General features: G+C 37.6%; 2 protein-coding genes across 2 annotated transcripts in view; both read left to right on the top strand.

The window, feature by feature from the left end:
- Positions 1-8915, top strand: part of LOC137658337 (cuticle protein AMP4-like) — a 49057-nt gene extending 40142 nt beyond the window's left edge. Inside the window, exons 2-3 of the mRNA XM_068393009.1 lie at positions 8212-8489; positions 8596-8915. Of these exons, the coding sequence (XP_068249110.1) occupies positions 8212-8489; positions 8596-8800 (483 nt within the window). The 3' untranslated portion in view covers positions 8801-8915. The remainder of the gene's footprint in view (positions 1-8211; positions 8490-8595) is intronic.
- Positions 8916-10929: 2014 nt separating this feature from the next.
- On the top strand, positions 10930-15266 carry LOC137659253 (cuticle protein AMP4-like). Its single transcript, XM_068394284.1, has 3 exons — positions 10930-10977; positions 14578-14855; positions 14962-15266. Exons 1-3 carry the CDS (start codon positions 10930-10932, stop codon positions 15164-15166), a joined length of 531 nt encoding a protein of 176 aa, XP_068250385.1. The 3' UTR covers positions 15167-15266.
- The last annotated feature ends 2748 nt before the right edge of the window (positions 15267-18014 follow it).

Consider the following 18014-nt stretch of genomic DNA (forward strand, 5'->3'; position numbering starts at 1 on the left):
ACCTTGTGTGTGTGTGAGAGAGAGAGAGAGAGAGAGAGAGAGAGAGAGAGATAACATCTATAACTAAAAACACCTTGTGAGAGAGAGAGAGAGAGAGAGAGAGATAGCATCTGACTATAAAAACACCTTGTGTGTGAGAGAGAGAGAGAGAGAGAGAGAGAGAGAGAGAGATAACATCTATAACTAAAAACACCTTGTGTGTGTGTGTGAGAGAGAGAGAGAGAGATAGCATCTGACTAAAAACACCTGTGAGAGAGAGAGAGAGAGAGAGAGAGAGAGAGAGATAGCATCTGACTAAAAACACCTTGTGTGTGAGAGAGAGAGAGAGAGAGAGAGAGAGAGAGAGATAACATCTATAACTAAAAACACCTTGTGTGTGTGTGTGTGTGAGAGAGAGAGAGAGAGAGAGAGAGAGAGAGAGAGATAACATCTATAACTAAAAACACCTTGTGAGAGAGAGAGAGAGAGAGAGAGAGAGAGCATCTGACTAAAAACACCTTGTGTGTGTGTGAGAGAGAGAGAGAGAGAGAGAGAGAGGAGAGAGAGAGAGAGAGAGATAACATCTATAACTAAAAACACCTTGTGTGTGTGTGAGAGAGAGAGAGAGAGAGAGAGAGAGAGAGAGAGATAGCATCTGACTAAAAACACCTTGTGAGAGAGAGAGAGAGAGAGAGAGAGAGAGAGAGATAACATCTATAACTAAAAACACCTTGTGTGTGTGTGGTGTGTGAGGAGAGAGAGAGAGAGAGAGAGAGAGAGAGAGCATCTGACTAAAAACATCTTGAGAGAGAGAGAGAGAGAGAGAGAGTGAGAGAGAGAGATAACATCTATGACTAAAATCACCTTGTGTGAGAGAGAGAGAGAGAGAGAGAGAGAGAGGTGACAGATCATCTATGACTAACAACACCTTGAGAGAGAGAGAGAGAGAGAGAGAGAGAGAGAGAGAGATACAAAAAAGGTAACCGAGAACATCCATACCTAAAAAAAAAAAACGCACCTTGAGGAAATCGGTCGTCCTAATAAAGTGTTTGTAACAAACAAGCAGGAGAGAGGAGGTACTGTCTCGACGGAATGGTTGAACAGCACATTTACAAAGGACCAATACCACGTACAGTTGGCTTCACCAATTACGAGACACTGACGTCTCCTTAGCTTCCCGTGAAGTGTATCGGAATTAATGAAGTCAACCGTACCTTGTCATGTGCCAAGAATTCAGAACGCTGAGGCTGTCATTATGCGAAACTTAACACAATAAAATCCATAAATAATTTTTTTTTTTTTTTTTTTTTTTTTTTTTTTTTTTTTTTTTTTTTTTTTTTTTTTTTTGTAACACTTCACCGAAAAGAAAGCAGGTATTGGGAGCCGCAAAAGTAGCTGCCACATTATTTGATGATAATAATAATAATAATGATAATAATATTAATAATAATATTATTATTATTGATATTATTATTATTGCTTGAGGGTGCACTCGGGCACACTAATCTATCTTATTTCTCTTCCTCTTGTTTTTTTTTTTCAAGTTTTTATAGTTTATAAAGGAAATATTTATTTTAATGTTGTTACTGTTTTTAAAATCTTATATTTTTTCTTGTTTCCTTTCCTCACTGGGCTATTTTCCCTGTTGGAGCCCCAGAGCTTATATCATCCGGCTTTTACATCTAGGGATATAGTTGAGCAAGTAATAATAATAATAATAATAATAATAATAATAATAATAATGATAATAATAATAAAGTGAAAGGTGTTGTCTTCCAGGAGTTCATTAACTAGCGACTTAATCATGTTGCAAGTTGCAACGCCTTAACAAGGAATCTACGCGTTCTCATGAATTAATTATTCTGTGATACACTGCAGATATTCTGAAGGTTATGATAGGTCAAGATAATTACATCATTGTATTCATGAATATAACATATTGTTTAATTTTCTTCGAAAACATCACTATATTATGAGCCACGTAAGTTGTTCGTATACTCGTACATAAGGCAAAAAATTCTCTATCTTTAAGAGTTCTTTATTTCACGTAAAGCAGATTGGCTCCTATAATCGTACATCAGGCAAAAAATTATCTTTCTTTAAGAGTCATTTCTCTTTATACATTTGAACCTTTCTCCAAACACAATTCAGAATTCCATGGATGACTTCCTTGGGTACACCCAGGACTGAGGTCCTTAGAGGTCCTTGGGAGGGCCCACAGCTTGAGTCTTTCAGTACCCCAGCTGTCCAATATGACGTAATTTGGGCACCGTAAATTTTAGGACATTTTTTCCCCTTTCTGGCATTATCGTACACTTTCCCTATGATTATCTTTTTTTCATCACTGGTGAAAAAAAAAAATGTTTTTTTTTTTAATGGAAAGGTAACTTTGCGAATTATTTTTTCTCCAGAATATTGCTTTTGAGAGAGACAGGTATTTAATTTTCATTAGAGTAAGAAGTAAAAACTTTTAGAAAAAAATATTCCTTGATACGAACGCAAAATATTTTTACGTAACTCCGTTTTACATTTGATATTTCTTATGAAATACGAAACTTTTTTTTGACTGAAATTAGCTTTTAATTATTTTCGTTTTTTTAAGTTATTAATTGCAGAGAGTAATTAGTGTCTCCAAATTTAGGAAGAAAAAGTTGTAATTGACATGAAAATAAAATTTTGATGCAGAGAATGTGAATAGTTTGTGTGCGTGTGTGTTTGTGTGTTTGTGTTTGTGAGTGTGTGTGGCGGTTATGTATGGATGTGCTTGCATATGTGTAGCCTATGTATAGATATATACATGAAATTGAATATATATATATATATATATATATATATATATATATATATATATATATATATATATATATATATGTGTGTGTGTGTATATATATATATATATATATATATATATATAATGTTTTGTCTGCCATATAGTAATTCTTTTGAAGATACTCCCTTATCATTAAAAAATGTCAACGTTAATGTAGTATTCAAGAACAATACCTCAATGAAAACAGCTCTTAAGGAATATGTAATTATGTGGAGAGACTCTTTAGCCATGGTAAGCAGCTCTTCTAGGAGAAGGACACTCCAAAATCAAACCATTGTTCTCTAGTCTTGGGTAGTGCCATAGCCTCTGTACCATGGTCTTCCACTGTCTTGGGGCAGAGCTCTCTTGCTTGAGGGTACACTCGGGCACACTATTCTATCGTATTTTTCTTCCTCTTGTTTTTATAGTTTTTATATGAGAGATTTACTTCAATGTTTTGTTTTCTTCATAAGATATTTTATTTTCCTGGTTTCCTTTCCTCACTGGGCTATTTTCCCTGTTGAAGCCCCTCGGCGTATAGCTTCCTGCTTTTCCAGCTAGGGTTGTAGTTTAGCAAGTAATAATAATAAAAAATGGGAAAAAAATCTCTATTGATCAAACAGTTAAAGCCCTAGAAATAAAATTAACAGCATAATAAAAGTGTCAGATATGCTCAATTTAACAATGCAATGATTGTCCACGTTAGAGATAGAAATCAAGCTATTAATAGGTCGTGCGCTTTCACTAAACTTTGCAGCTCCTCTTCACTAACATAATCATCCTCGAGCAATAGCCACTACATAACATTCCAGATTCCATTTCTTATCTCTTAAACTTGTAAGTACACTAGTCCCTTTCATGATTTTCTACCGCACTTATTCTTATAAAAATTTTTAAAAGTAATTTCGTCTCGGACGACTTTTTTTTTTTTTTTTTTTTTTTTTTTTTTTTTTTTTTTTTTTTTTTTTACAAATCAAGTCACTCATCCATTCAGTGTCATGTTTTCCCTGAGACTTTACTTCTAAACTTTTGATAATCTACAACTCGATGCATAAAACATTTTAGTTCCTTAAAATAGACCTGACTGGACTGAAACCTGGTTTCTTGCTTAAGAATTATACAGCTCAGATAAAAATTGTCTTTTTGACAGGATTCTTTCGGATATAAGCTACCATTTACATGTTTGTACAATTATTGTATTTGAATATTATTATTACTTCTTGAGGAAGCCACGAAACTAGTCAGGACTTGATTTTCTATTTTCTATTTTAATTTTCCCCTTGGTTCTTTTGCATCTCAGCATCAAGTATCTCTGGAAGATTTATATATATATATATATATATATATATATATATATATATATATATATATATATATATATATATATATATATATATATATATATACATATATATATATATATATACATATATATTTGTATATATATACATATATATGTATATATATGTATATTTATATATACATACACATATAAAATGTAGGTTTGCTATGAGGGATAAAAAAAAAAAAATCTCCCACCATCCCCAACCAACAGTTGACCAGCCAAACCCAAGACACGAATTAGGACATGTCTGAGGTCTTTGTCCTGCAGTGAACTAGAAAAAGTTGAATATGTTGTTGTATATACAGTATACATATGTGTGTGGGATTTGTGCGTGTTTCTATATATATATATATATATATATATATATATATATACACATATATAACTAATGAATATTTATTTGATAGTTTACAAAATTTTGAGTCATGGAGGAATCCTAGATTTATTAGTTTATGAGAGAGAGAGAGAGAGAGAGAGAGAGAGAGAGAGAGAGAGAGAGAGAGAGACAGCGTATCTCTATATAAATAAATATACGTTTACATTTGGACCATGATCTTGCAGTGTTTGGATTAGTTCTCTTTTGCTCATTCGGGCACACTATTCTTTCTTATTTCTCTTCCTCGTGTTTCTTTGAAGTTTTTATAGTTTATATATGAAATATCTATTTTAGTATTGTTATTGTTCCTAAAATATTTTATATTCATTACTTCTCTTGTAGTTTATATATTTCCTCTCCCCAATGGGAGAGGAAATAATGAGTAGTTTGCAAAATTGTGAGTCTTTGAGAGATAAGAGACTTATTAGTTTATGAAATGAGAGAGAGAGAGAGAGAGAGAGAGAGAGAGAGAGAGAGAGAGAGAGAGAGAGAGAGAGAGAGAGAGAGAGAGAAATAATCTCCCGTCTCTTACACGAAAGATGTTTTAAACTTTAAGATTTGGCAGTGGACTAACTCTACCCTGGCTACAGTGGCACTCGGTTATGCGGGTTGAACTCTCCCTTGGCCACAGTGGAACTCGGCTGTATGGGTTTTGGTAGAGGTGAACCGAAAAGGGAACAAGAGGAAAAAAAATCGCTAACCAGATAAAAAAAAAAAAATTGTTTCAGTGAAAGTGAATTTGGTTGTTATAAGAAAAACTGGAAGGTTGGTTCGACCTTGTTTGTATTTTTACACGGGATTTATTTATTATTGGTACTTATGTGTGTATGTTTATATACATGTGTGTTTTGTGTGTATGTGTTTATATACGTTATATTTACACTTATCTATTAACTCTCTCTCATATATATATATATATATATATATATATATATATATACATTATATATATATATATATATATATACTGTGTATATATATACACACATACTGTGTGTATATGCCCTTATATATATATATATATATATATATATATATATATATATATACATAGAGAGAGAGAGAGAGAGAGAGAGAGAGAGAGAGAGAGAGAGAGAGAGAGAGTAACGCATTGTGCACAGCTGTTAAGAAGTATCACAAAAAAATCCAAATAAAATCAGATTGATAAGAAAGCCTCACATCCAATAGGTCACTCACAACCACCCCATAGACCAGCTGGCGTTGAACTCTCCCACGGGCTATGAAACCATTTTGGGCTCCCTAAAAAAGAAATAAAAAAGGCTATGGCCCACCTAGAAAGGGGAATTGTTGGGTGAAAGGACTTACCCTTAACCGTCGAATGGGTGAAAAAAGTTGAACCTAACCTTGTATGGGTCGATCTAACCCATACTAACAGGGTCCTATATAAACAGGTAGCTTAGACCCGTTGGTATCATATCCGACCCGACAGCCGACATCAACATGAAGGTGGTGAGTGAACTTTTGTCTTCTAGTTTTGGAGTCAATAGAAGATTTTCAGTTTTTAAATTCATGATCATCTCCCAGGCCTATTGACGCAAAGGTCCTCGGATAGATTCCTCCAGTCGTCTCTATCTTGAGCTTTTAATTCAATACTTCTCCATTCATCATCTCCTACTTCGCACTTAACGTTTTCAAATTACCAACTATATTTTGAAGGGAGGTCAGTAAAGTCAAAATTGTGGGAGATTCAAATATTGGATGTATATTCTTAATATATAGGAAATTTTAATTGTTTTTGTTTTGGATTCAATCGAAGATTTTTAGTTTTCAAATTACCTGCATTATTTTGAAGGAAGGTCAGCAAAGTCGAAATTATGGGAGATTCCAATTTTGGACGCATATTCTTAATATATAAGAGATTTTGTTTTTTGTTTTGGGATTCTATAGAGAATTTTCAGTTTTCAAATTACCTGCATTATTTTGAAGATAGGTCAGCAAAGTCAAAATTATGGGAGATTCTAATTTTGGACTTATATTCTCAATCTATGTGAGATATTAACTGTTTTATTAGATTCAAGAAAAGTTACAAGAGTTGAAATGGTAAATGAATATATTAATATTGAAGTCTTAGACTTATGACCTATTTCTAAGATTTTATGTATAAAATTCACATGAAATTCAGATTTACTGAGCGTAGGGCATTATTTTTCTATCTAGATAGAAACCAGTATTACTTTCGAATTATGATGTTCTATTCTCTATAAGCGATATTACTCGAGTACCATATGTGGATGAAATCATAATGAGGGGTAGATGGAGATGTTTTGACCATGCTCTTCGCACTCCCCGAGAGAGATTAGTTCACCAAACGTTCAGCTGAGCTCCACAAGGCAATAGAAGAGTTGGAAGATCCAGTCCTAATGGCTGAGGAGTATGAAGCGTGAAGTGGGAGATAATGAATAGAGAAGTATTGAATTAAAAGCTCAAGATAGAGACGACTGGCAAAATGTAACTGAACCCTCTGCGTTAATAAGCGTAGGAGGAGATGATGATGATGATTGACATATCTATCCCAGACTATAATGTATAGCCTAAATGCAGTCTGATCTAATGAAAATCCTTACACACCTTAGCCTCATTTAATAGATCGCATAATCTCCACCACACTGATTGGGGTCATACTATACTGAATATATTCTTAACACACTATGGTCCATTTTTTTAATGAGGCTCATTTGTACTGACCCGGAGGGGTGCCGTTTCATCTCGGAGAAGTTTCCTACTAGCTGATTGGTTAGAATTATCTTGTCCAACCAATCAGCTAGCTGGAAACCTTTCCGAGCTAAAAGGGCACCCTTGCGAGTCAGTGCAAATGCGCCTCATTACAAAATAAATTAGTATAGTTTGATCTATGATACCAGCCTACCCTATAGTCTGTTATCAATTAAAGTTCTGTATTAAATTAGTTAATATCTTGATCCATTTATTTGTATATTCATATTACTAGCTAAGCTCCAACCATAGTTGGAAGAGCAAGATCCTATAAGGGCAAGGGTTCCAACAGAAAAAATAGCTCAATGAGGAAAGGAAATAAAGAAACAGGTAGATTAGTTTGCTTGAGTGTACCTTAAGCAAGAGAACTCTAACCCATGGTAGTGGAAGACCATGGTACAGGATCTATGGTACTACTCAAGAATAGGAGAGTTGCTTACCCTGGCTAAAGAGTTTCTTCTACATTTACCAAGTAGAAATAGCCACTGGACAATTACAGTGTAGTAGTTAGCCCTTAAGTGAATTAAAAATGCCCGAAGTGAGATGCTGTAAGAAATTATAACATAAATGATTCTGGTTTAAGGAAAATTTATCTACCAATATTAATGATAATTATCTGGAGATAACAAGTCAATGTCTTAAAGCCATGTTCCCGCCATGATCATGTACCCGCTATGGTTTACTATACTGATTTTGATATCCGTAAGAGTCTCGTATTTGTATCTCATAATTTTTCACTCACAGGCACACTAACCAGTTATGCCATATTTGTGCACCTGAACATAAGTATATATTCATAGTTTTGTAACATCATAGTCTTTTGGTCTAACAGGATCCCACTTTTGATTACCGGCTGCCTTAGTGCTGGAGCCCGTGGCCCATCACTCTAAAAGCAGAACCCACTTTTGAACTCATTGAATTATTCTTTCTTAAGTACTTACTTGACCTCGTTCCTCACCCTTTCTCTAGATCGCCCTTGCATTGCTGGTAGCTGTGGCCACAGCAGCAAAACTTCCCCAGGAGGAAGCCCCTGTCGAAGAAGTACCTACCGAAGAAGCAGTCGAAGAAGTACCCCTTGCTGCTGCGGTCCTAGCACCCTTGCCCGTGGCCATCCTCCGAAGCAACCAGGTCAACCCCGACGAATTCGGCGCACACAGCTCAGACTTCGAGGCAGAGAACGGCATCATCTTCCAATTCTCTGGATCTGAGGGAGCCCTTGGTGGAGCCAACATGATTGGATCTTGGAGGTACAGAATTGATTCCTGGATAGCGTGACAATGCAAAATATTATATTGAGGATTATAATGAGAATTATGCAACCGAGAATCAACACTCACTAATTGTTCTTTCCAGTTACCCCTTGGAAGATGGTTCCATAGCCTCAGTCTCCTTTGTGGCCGACGAAAACGGATTCCAGCCCCAGTCCGACCTCCTGCCAGTGGCCCCAGCCTTCCCCCACCCCATCCCACAGTTCGTGCTCGACCAGATCGAGTTTGCAAGACTCGAGGACGAGCGAAGGGCTCAAGAAGAAGCTGCCGGTGCCACAGACGAACAATAAGGAGCGACTCTTGACCTTTTTCGACTGGTTTTGTTGTTCTGTTTTTAAATAGAGATTTATTTATGCAGCCGAGTTTGCTCAAATGTTTACCTGTGAAATAAACTAAATGCCTTTATCTGTATTTTCAATGTTTGTCCTATATTTCTTATTCTTGCACATGAATTATAGTTTTCATGTGTTATTATTATTATTATTATTATTATTATTATTATTATAAGCTAGGCTATAACCCTAGTTTGAAAAGCAAGATGCTATAAGCCGAAGGACTTCAACAGGGAAAAATAGCCCAGTGAGGAAAGGAAACAAGGAAATATGTAAACTACAAGGGAAGAATAAACAATCAAAATTAAAGATTTCAAGAACAACATTAAATTAGATCCTTCACATATAAACTATAAATACTAAAAAAAAAAGAAAAAAGCAAGGTGAAGAGAAAAAAGTTAGAACAGCATGCCCGACTGTACCCTCAAGATAGAGAACTCTATTTCATGACAGTGGAAGACCATGGTAGTTAGAAATGTCTTTATTCCTCTATATGCTTAGCAAAAGTTAGTGATGATGGTCAACATCTACCAAGCAAAAGGAAGATGTTGAAATAATATCGTAACGGTTTACAATATTCCTTGATAAAGCATATCAGTTGATTATAAATCAAATGGAGTTATAGTTATCTAAAGTTCTGTTCTTGTAGTTAAGAGTAATGTGTAGTTTTGAGCCTCATGGTGAAGGCCTGACTATTAGAATTAACTAAATACCATCCAAACAGATTGTTATGTGCTTTGATGAATTATATAACACTCGTGATATTTGATGAGTTTTTGTCTTTTCAATAGGTTAGAGAACGACTTATGAATATGAGAATAACTATAATAGCATAAGATTTGAAATTAATGTTTTGACCAATGACTTCAAGGTTTATACCTTCTAGTTTCTATTTCTGCTCGGCAGAACTGTTGATAATTTTACCTTGCGTACCATGACCCAATATAACTATAAGATCTCCCAGTCACATACAAATAGATAATAGTTGTTTATAGTTGTAAGAGATGGAAAAAATATATAGATTCTACATATGATCATATATTAAGCCTCTTTCCGTCCAGACCTTATTAATATATTTTGTATATTTATAAAACACAAATCTCTGTGTACGACATAATTTTCTTGATAAGGGAGGTTCCATTTCTTAAACCACAGCTCTTAACGTTACCTTCTCAAAACATTTTCCCTTCGCCAGATTTTGTTTGTCAGTATGTAGTGGCACTGGATGTAATTTCTAGCAAGGTAATATTGTTGCAGGCATTCTCTCTGTAGAAGTTCATCATCATCATCTCCTTTCATGCCTATTGACGCAAAGGGCCTCGGTTAAGTTTCGCTAGTCGTCTCTATCATGAGCTTTTAAATCAATACTTCTCCATTCATCATCTCCCACTTCACGCTTCATAGTCCTCAGACATGTAAACCTGGGTCTTCCAGCTCTTCTAGTGCCTTGTGGAATTCAGTTGAAAGTTTGGTGAACTAATATCTCTTGGGGAGTGCGAAGAGCATGCCCAAACCATCTCCATCTACCCCTCACCATGATCTTATCCACATATGGCACTCGAATAACCTCTCTTATATCTTTATTTCTAATCCTTTCCTGCCATTTAACTCCCTGTATTCTTATGAGGGATTTGTTGTCAAATAATATTCTTCTGAGGAACTTGTTGTCAAATCTACAAATTCTGTTGGATATTTTTTCATTGTTATGGAGGTATTATTCGCATAGGTAATGTCTCTATAAAGGCTTCTCCAACCAATACAGTTCCTTTAGGTATTATTCATGAATCCTGTAGGTTTGATAAATGGGATTGTCAGTATAGATAGTGATTTTCTCAAGAGATAGGTTGTACTTGTGGCTCTAGAGGTAATCATTGCATAGGTGGCTCTAAAGGTTTATCATGGCTTAGGTGGCTCTAGAGGTACTCATTGCATAGGTGGCTCTAGAGGTAATCATTGCATAGGTGGCTCTAAAGGTAATCATTGCACTTTTGGCTCTAGAGTTAATCATGGCATAGGTGGCTCTAGAGGTAATCATGGCATAGGTGGCTCTAGAGGTAATCATTGCATAGGTGGCTCTAGAGGTAATCATGGCATTGGTGGCTCTAGAGGTAATTATTGCACTTGTGGCTCTAGAGGTAATCATGGCATAGGTGGCTCTAGAGGTAATCATGGCATAGGTGGCTCTAGAGGTAATCATTGCATAGGTGGCTCTAGAGGTAATCATGGCATTGGTGGCTCTAGAGGTAATCATGGCATAGGTGGCTCTAGAGGTAATCATTTCATAGGTGGCTCTAGAGGTAATCATTCCATTGGTGGCTCTAGAGGTAATCATTCCGCTGGTGGCTCTAGAGGTAATCATTGCATAGGTGGCTCTAGAGGTAATCATTTCATAGGTGGCTCTAGAGGTAATCATGGCATAGGTGGCTCTAGAGGTAATCATTTCATAGGTGGCTCTAGAGGTAATCATTCCACTGGTGGCTCTAGAGGTGATCACTCATTCTGCAAATATCTAAATTTTTGCCAGATTTCCTAGTGGTTATTCATGATTGCTGGATCCAGTTTCCATAAAGCAGACCATTTTTTTTAGTCATCTTTGTATTGAAGGGAGCTTTAATGATGGTTTTCTTCTGCTGGTTTCATATGGGGTCATTGTATGTATAGATGGTTCTCCTCTTGAATAGTTTCATATGACGGGATCTTGCAAGGTTACTACACAGCTGATATCAAATGTACAGTACTGTTTAGACAGAGTGCTCCTTTTGGGTGGTGTTCATATGGCTAATTCCACCCGTTGAGATACTACCGCTAGAGAGTTATGAGGTCCTTTTGAGTGGCCTGACACTACTACATGGGATCCTTCTCTCTGGTTACGGTTTATTTTCCTTTTGCCTACTTATACATCGAATAGTCTGGCCTATTCTTTACATGTACTCTTCTGTCCTCATACACCTGTAAACACTGAGGTTTCCAAACAAATTTTCTTCTCTCAATGGGTTAACTATTGCACTGTAATTATTCAGTGGCTACTTTCCTCTTGGTAAGGATAGAAGAGGCTATTTATTTATGGTAAACGGCTCTTCTAGGAGGTCACTCCAAAATCAAACCATTGTTCTCTTGTTTTGGGTAGTGCCATAGCTCCTGTACCATGATCTCCCACTCTATATAAATATATATATATATATATATATATATATATATATATATATATATATATATTTAGAGAGAGAGAGAGAGAGAGAGAGAGAGAGAGAGAGAGAGAGAGAGAGAGAGAGAGAGACGCATTGTGCACAGCTGTTAACAAGTATCACAAAAAATCCAAATAAAAATCAGATTGATAAGAAAGCCTCACATCCAATAGGTCACTCACAACCACCCCATAGACCAGCTGGCGTTGAACTCTCCCACGGGCTACGAAACCATTTTGGCCACCCTAAAAAAGATATAAAAAAGGCTATGGCCCACCTAGAAAGGGGAATTGTAGGGTGAAAGGACTTACCCTTAACCGTCGAATGGGTGAAAGAAGTTGAACCTAACCTTGTATGGATCGATCTAACCCATACTAACAGGGTCCTATATAAACAGGTAGCTTAGACCCGTTGGTATCATATCCGACCCGACAGCCGACATCAACATGAAGGTGGTGAGTGAACTTTTGTCTTCTAGTTTTGGAGTCAATAGAAGATTTTCAGTTTTTAAATTCATGATCATCTCCCAGGCCTATTGACGCAAAGTTCCTCGGATAGATTCCTCCAGTCGTCTCTATCTTGAGCTTTTAATTCAATACTTCATTCATCATCTCCTACTTCGCACTTGACGTTCTCAAATTACCAACTATATTTTGAAGGAAGGTCAGTTAAGTCGAAATTGTGGGAGATTCAAATTTTGGATGTACTGTATATTCTTAATATAAAAGAGATTTTAATTTTTTTTTGTTTTTGGATTCAATAGAAGATTTTTAGTTTTCAATTTACTTGCATTATTTTGAAGAAAGGTCATTAAAGTCAAAATTATGGGAGATTCCAATTACGGACGTATATTCTCAATCTATGTGAGATATTAACTGTTTTATTAGATTCAAGAAAAGTTACAAGAGTTGAAATGGTCAATGAATATATTAATATTGAAGTCTTAGACTTATGACCTATTTCTAAGATTCTATGTATAAAATTCACATGAAACTCAGATTTACTGAGCGTAGGCCTTTATTTTTCCATCTAGATAGAAACCAGTATTACTCTTGAATTATGATGTTCTATTCTCTATAAGCGATATTACTCGAGTGCCATATGTGGATGAAATCATAATGAGGGGTAGATGGAGATGGTTTAGCCTTACTCCTCGTACTCCTCAAGAGAGATTAATTCACAAGTCACTAGAAGAGTTGGAAAATCCAGTCCTGATGGCTGAGGACTATGAAGTGTGAAGTGGGAGATAATGAATGGAGAAGTATTGAATTAAAAGCTCAAGATACAGACGGCTGGCGAAATCTAACCGAACCCTCTGCGTTAATAGGCGGAGGAGGAGATGATGATGATGATTGACATATCTATCCCAGACTATAATGTATAGCCTAAATGCAGTCTGATCTAATGAAAATCCTTACACTCTTTAGCTTTATTTAATAGATCGCAATATCTCCACCACACTGATTGAGGTCTTACTATACTGAATACATTTTTACCACACTATGGTCCATTTTTTAATGAGGCTCATTTGTACTGACACGCTGGGGTTCCCTTTCATCTCGGAAAAGTTTCCTACTAGCTGAGTGGTTAGAATTTTCTTGTCCAACCAATCAGCTAGCTGGAAACTTTTCCTAGCTAAAAGGGCACCCTTGCGAGTCAGTGCAAATGTGCCTCATTAAAAAATAAATTAGTATAGTTTGATATATGGTACTGATAAAGGTACCAGCCTACCCTATAGTCTGTTATCAATTAAAGTTCTGTATTCAATTAGTTAATATATTAATTCACTTATTTCTATATTATTCATATTACTAGCTAAGCTCCAACCATAGTTGGAAGAGCAAGATGCTATAAGGGCAAGGGCTCCAACAGAAAAAAATAGCTCAATGAGGAAAGGAAATAAGGAAACAGGTAGAATAGTGTGCTTGGGTGTACCCTCAAGCAAGAGAACTCTAACCCAAGGTAGTGGAAGACCATGGTACAGGATCCATGGTACTACTCAAGACTGGAGAGTTGCTTACCCTGACTAAAGAGTTTTTTCTACATTTACCAAGTAGAAATAGCCACTGGACAATTACAGTGTAGTAGTTAGCCCTTAAGTGAATTAAAAATGCCAGAGGTGAGATGCTCCAAGAAATTAAATCATAAATGATTCTGGTTTAATGAAAATTTATCTACCAATGTTAATGATAACTATCTATAGATAACATGTCAATGTCTTAAAGCCATGTGCCCGACATGATCATGTACCCGCTATGGTTTACTATACTGATTTTGTTATCCGCAAGAGTTTCGTATATGTATCTCATAATTTTTCACACACAGGCACACTTACCAGTCATGCCATATTTGTGCACCTGAATATTAGTATATATTCATAGTTTTGTAACATAATAGTCTTTTGGTCTAACAGGATCCCACTTTTGATTACCGGCTGCCTTAGTGCTGGAGCCCGTGGCCCGTCACTCTAAAAGCAGAACCCACTTTTGAACTCAATGAATTATTCTTTCTTAAGTACTTACTGGACCTCGATCCTCACCCTTTCGCTAGATCGCCCTTGCATTGCTGGTAGCTGTGGCCACAGCAGCAAAACTTCCCCAGGAGGAAGCCCCTGTCGAAGAAGTACCTACCGAAGAAGCAGTCGAAGAAGTACCCCTTGCTGCTGCGGTCCTAGCACCCTTGCCCGTGGCCATCCTCCGAAGCAACCAGGTCAACCCCGACGAATTCGGCGCACACAGCTCAGACTTCGAGGCAGAGAACGGCATCATCTTCCAATTCTCTGGATCTGAGGGAGCCCTTGGTGGAGCCAACATGATTGGATCTTGGAGGTACAGAATTGATTCCTGGATTGTGTGGCAATGGAAAAGATTATCTTGAGGATTATAATGAGAATTATGCAACCGAGAATCAACACTCATTAATTGTTCTTTCCAGTTACCCCTTGGAAGATGGTTCCATAGCCTCAGTCTCCTTCGTGGCCGACGAAAACGGATTCCAGCCCCAGTCCGACCTCCTTCCAGTGGCCCCAGCCTTCCCCCACCCCATCCCACAGTTCGTCCTCGACCAGATCGAGTTTGCAAGACTCGAGGACGAGCGAAGGGCTCAAGAAGAAGCTGCCGGTACCACAGACGAACAATAAGGAGCGACTCTTGACCTTTTTCGACTGGTTTTGTTGTTCTGTTTTTAAAAAGAGATTTATTTATGCAGCCGAGTTTGCTCAAATGTTTTCCTGTGAAATAAACTAAATGCCTTTATCTGCATTTTCAATGTTTGTCCTATGTTTCTCATGTATACACCTGACTTATTATTATTATTATTATTATTATTATTATTATTATTATTATTATTATTACTAGCTAAGCTACAACCCTAGTTTGAAAAGCAAGATGCGCTAAGCCCAAGGGCTCCAACAGGGAAAAATGGCAGAGTGAGGAAAGAAACTAAGGAAATAAATAATCGGTATAAGAAGTAATGAGTGCGAAGAGCATGCCCAAACAATCTCCATCTACCCCTGACCATGATCTCATCCATATATGGCACTCGAGTAATCTCTCTTGTAGTTTCATTTCTAATCCTGTCCTGCCATTTAACTCCCAATATTCGTCTGAGGGCTTTGTTGTCAAATCTACAAAATCTGTTGGATATTGTTTCATTGTTTCATTGTTTAATGGTTACGAAGGTATTATTCGCATAGGTAATGTCCCTATAAAGGCTTCTCCAACCAATACAGTTCCTTTAGGTATTATTCATGAATCCTGTAAGTTTGATAAATGGGATTATCAATATAGATAGTAATTTTCTCAAGAGATAGTTTGCACTTGTGGGTTTAAAGGTAATCATTGCATTGCTGGCTCTAGAGGTTTATCATGACATAGGTGGCTCTAGAGGTAATCATTGCATAGGTGGCTCTAGAGGTAATCATTGCATAGGTGGCTCTAGAGGTTTATCATGGCATAGGTAGCTCTAGAGGTTTATCATGGCATAGGTGGCTCTAGAGGTAATTATTACATTGGTGGCTCTAGAGGTAATCATTGCACTGGTGGCTCTAGAGGTTTATCATGGCATAAGTGGTTCTAGAGTTAATCATTGCACTGGTGGCTCTAGAGGTAATCATTGCACTGGTGGCTCTAGAGGTTTATCATGGCATAAGTGGTTCTAGAGTTAATCATTGCACTGGTGGCTCTAGAGGTAATCATTGCACTGGTGGCTCTAGAGGTTTATCATGGCATAAGTGGTTCTAGAGTTAATCATTGCACTGGTGGCTCTAGAGTTAATCATTGCACTGGTGGCTCTAGAGGTAATCATTGCACTGGTGGCTCTAGAGTTAATCATTGCACTGGTGGCTCTAGAGTTAATCATTGCACTGGTGGCTCTAGAGGTAATCATTGCATTGGTGTGCATTGGTGGCTCTAGAGGTTTATCATGGGATAGGTGGCTCTAGAGGTAATCATTGCATTGGTGGCTCTAGAGGTAATCATTGCATTGGTGCCTCTAGAGGTTTATCATGGCATAGGTGGCTCTAGAGGTAATCATTGCATTGGTGGCTCTAGAGGTTTATCATGGCATAAGTGGCTCTAGAGGTAATCATTGCATTGGTGGCTATAGAGGTTTATCATGACATAGGTGGCTCTAGAGGTAATCATTGCATAGGTGGCTCTAGAGGTAATCATGGCATAGGTGGCTCTAGAGGTTTATCATGGCATAGGTGGCTCTAGAGGTAATCATGGCATAGGTGGCTCTAGAGGTTTATCATGGCATAGGCGGCTCTAGAGGTAATCATGGCATAGGTGGCTCTAGAGGTTTATCATGGCATAGGTGGCTTTAGAGGTAATCATGGCATAGGTGGCTCTAGAGGTAATCATTGCATGGGTGGCTCTAGAGGTAATTGTGGCATAGGTGGCTCTAGAGGTAATCATGGCATAGGTGGCTCTAGAGGTAATCATGGCATAGGTGGCTCTAGAGGTATCATGGCGTAGGTGGCTCTAGAGGTAATCATGGCATAGGTGGCTCTAGAGGTAATTATGGCATAGGTGGCTCTAGAGGTTTATCATGGCATAGGTGGCTCTAGAGGTAATCATTGCATAGGTGGCTTTAGAGGTTTATCATGGCATAGGTGGCTCTAGAGGTAATCATTGCATAGGTGGCTCTAGAGGTAATCATTGCATTGGTGGCTCTAGAGGTAATCATTGCATAGGTGGCTCTAGAGGTAATCATGGCATAGGTGGCTCTAGAGGTAATCATGGCATAGGTGGCTCTAGAGGTAATCATTGCATTGGTGGCTCTAGAGGTAATCATTGCATAGGTGGCTCTAGAGGTTTATCATGGCATAGGTGGCTATAGAGGTAATCATTGCATTGGTGGCTGTAGAGGTAATCATTGCATAGGTGGCTCTAGAGGTTTATCATGGCATAGGTGGCTCTAGAGGTAATCATTGCATAGGTGGCTCTAGAGGTAATCAGGGCATAGGTGGCTCTAGAGGTAATCATTGCATTGGTGGCTCTAGAGGTAATCATTGCATAGGTGGCTCTAGAGGTAATCATTGCATTGGTGGCTGTAGAGGTAATCATTGCATTGGTGGCTCTAGAGGTAATCATTGCATAGGTGGCTTTAGAGGTTTATCATGGCATAGGTGGCTCTAGAGGTAATCATTGCATAGGTGGCTCTAGAGGTAATCATTGAATTGGTGGCTCTAGAGGTAATCATGGCATAGGTGGCTCTAGAGGTAATCATTGCATTGGTGGCTCTAGAGGTAATCATTGCATAGGTGGCTCTAGAGGTTTATCATGGCATAGGTGGCTATAGAGGTAATCATTGCATTGGTGGCTGTAGAGGTAATCATTGCATAGGTGGCTCTAGAGGTAATCATTGCATTGGTGGCTCTAGAGGTAATCATTGCATTGGTGGCTGTAGAGGTAATCATTGCATAGGTGGCTCTAGAGGTAATCATGGCATAGGTGGCTCTAGAGGTAATCATTGCATTGGTGGCT

The sequence above is a fragment of the Palaemon carinicauda genome, chromosome 19 (assembly GCF_036898095.1).
Source record: "Palaemon carinicauda isolate YSFRI2023 chromosome 19, ASM3689809v2, whole genome shotgun sequence".
In the NCBI taxonomy this organism is placed as follows: Eukaryota; Metazoa; Arthropoda; class Malacostraca; order Decapoda; family Palaemonidae; genus Palaemon; species Palaemon carinicauda.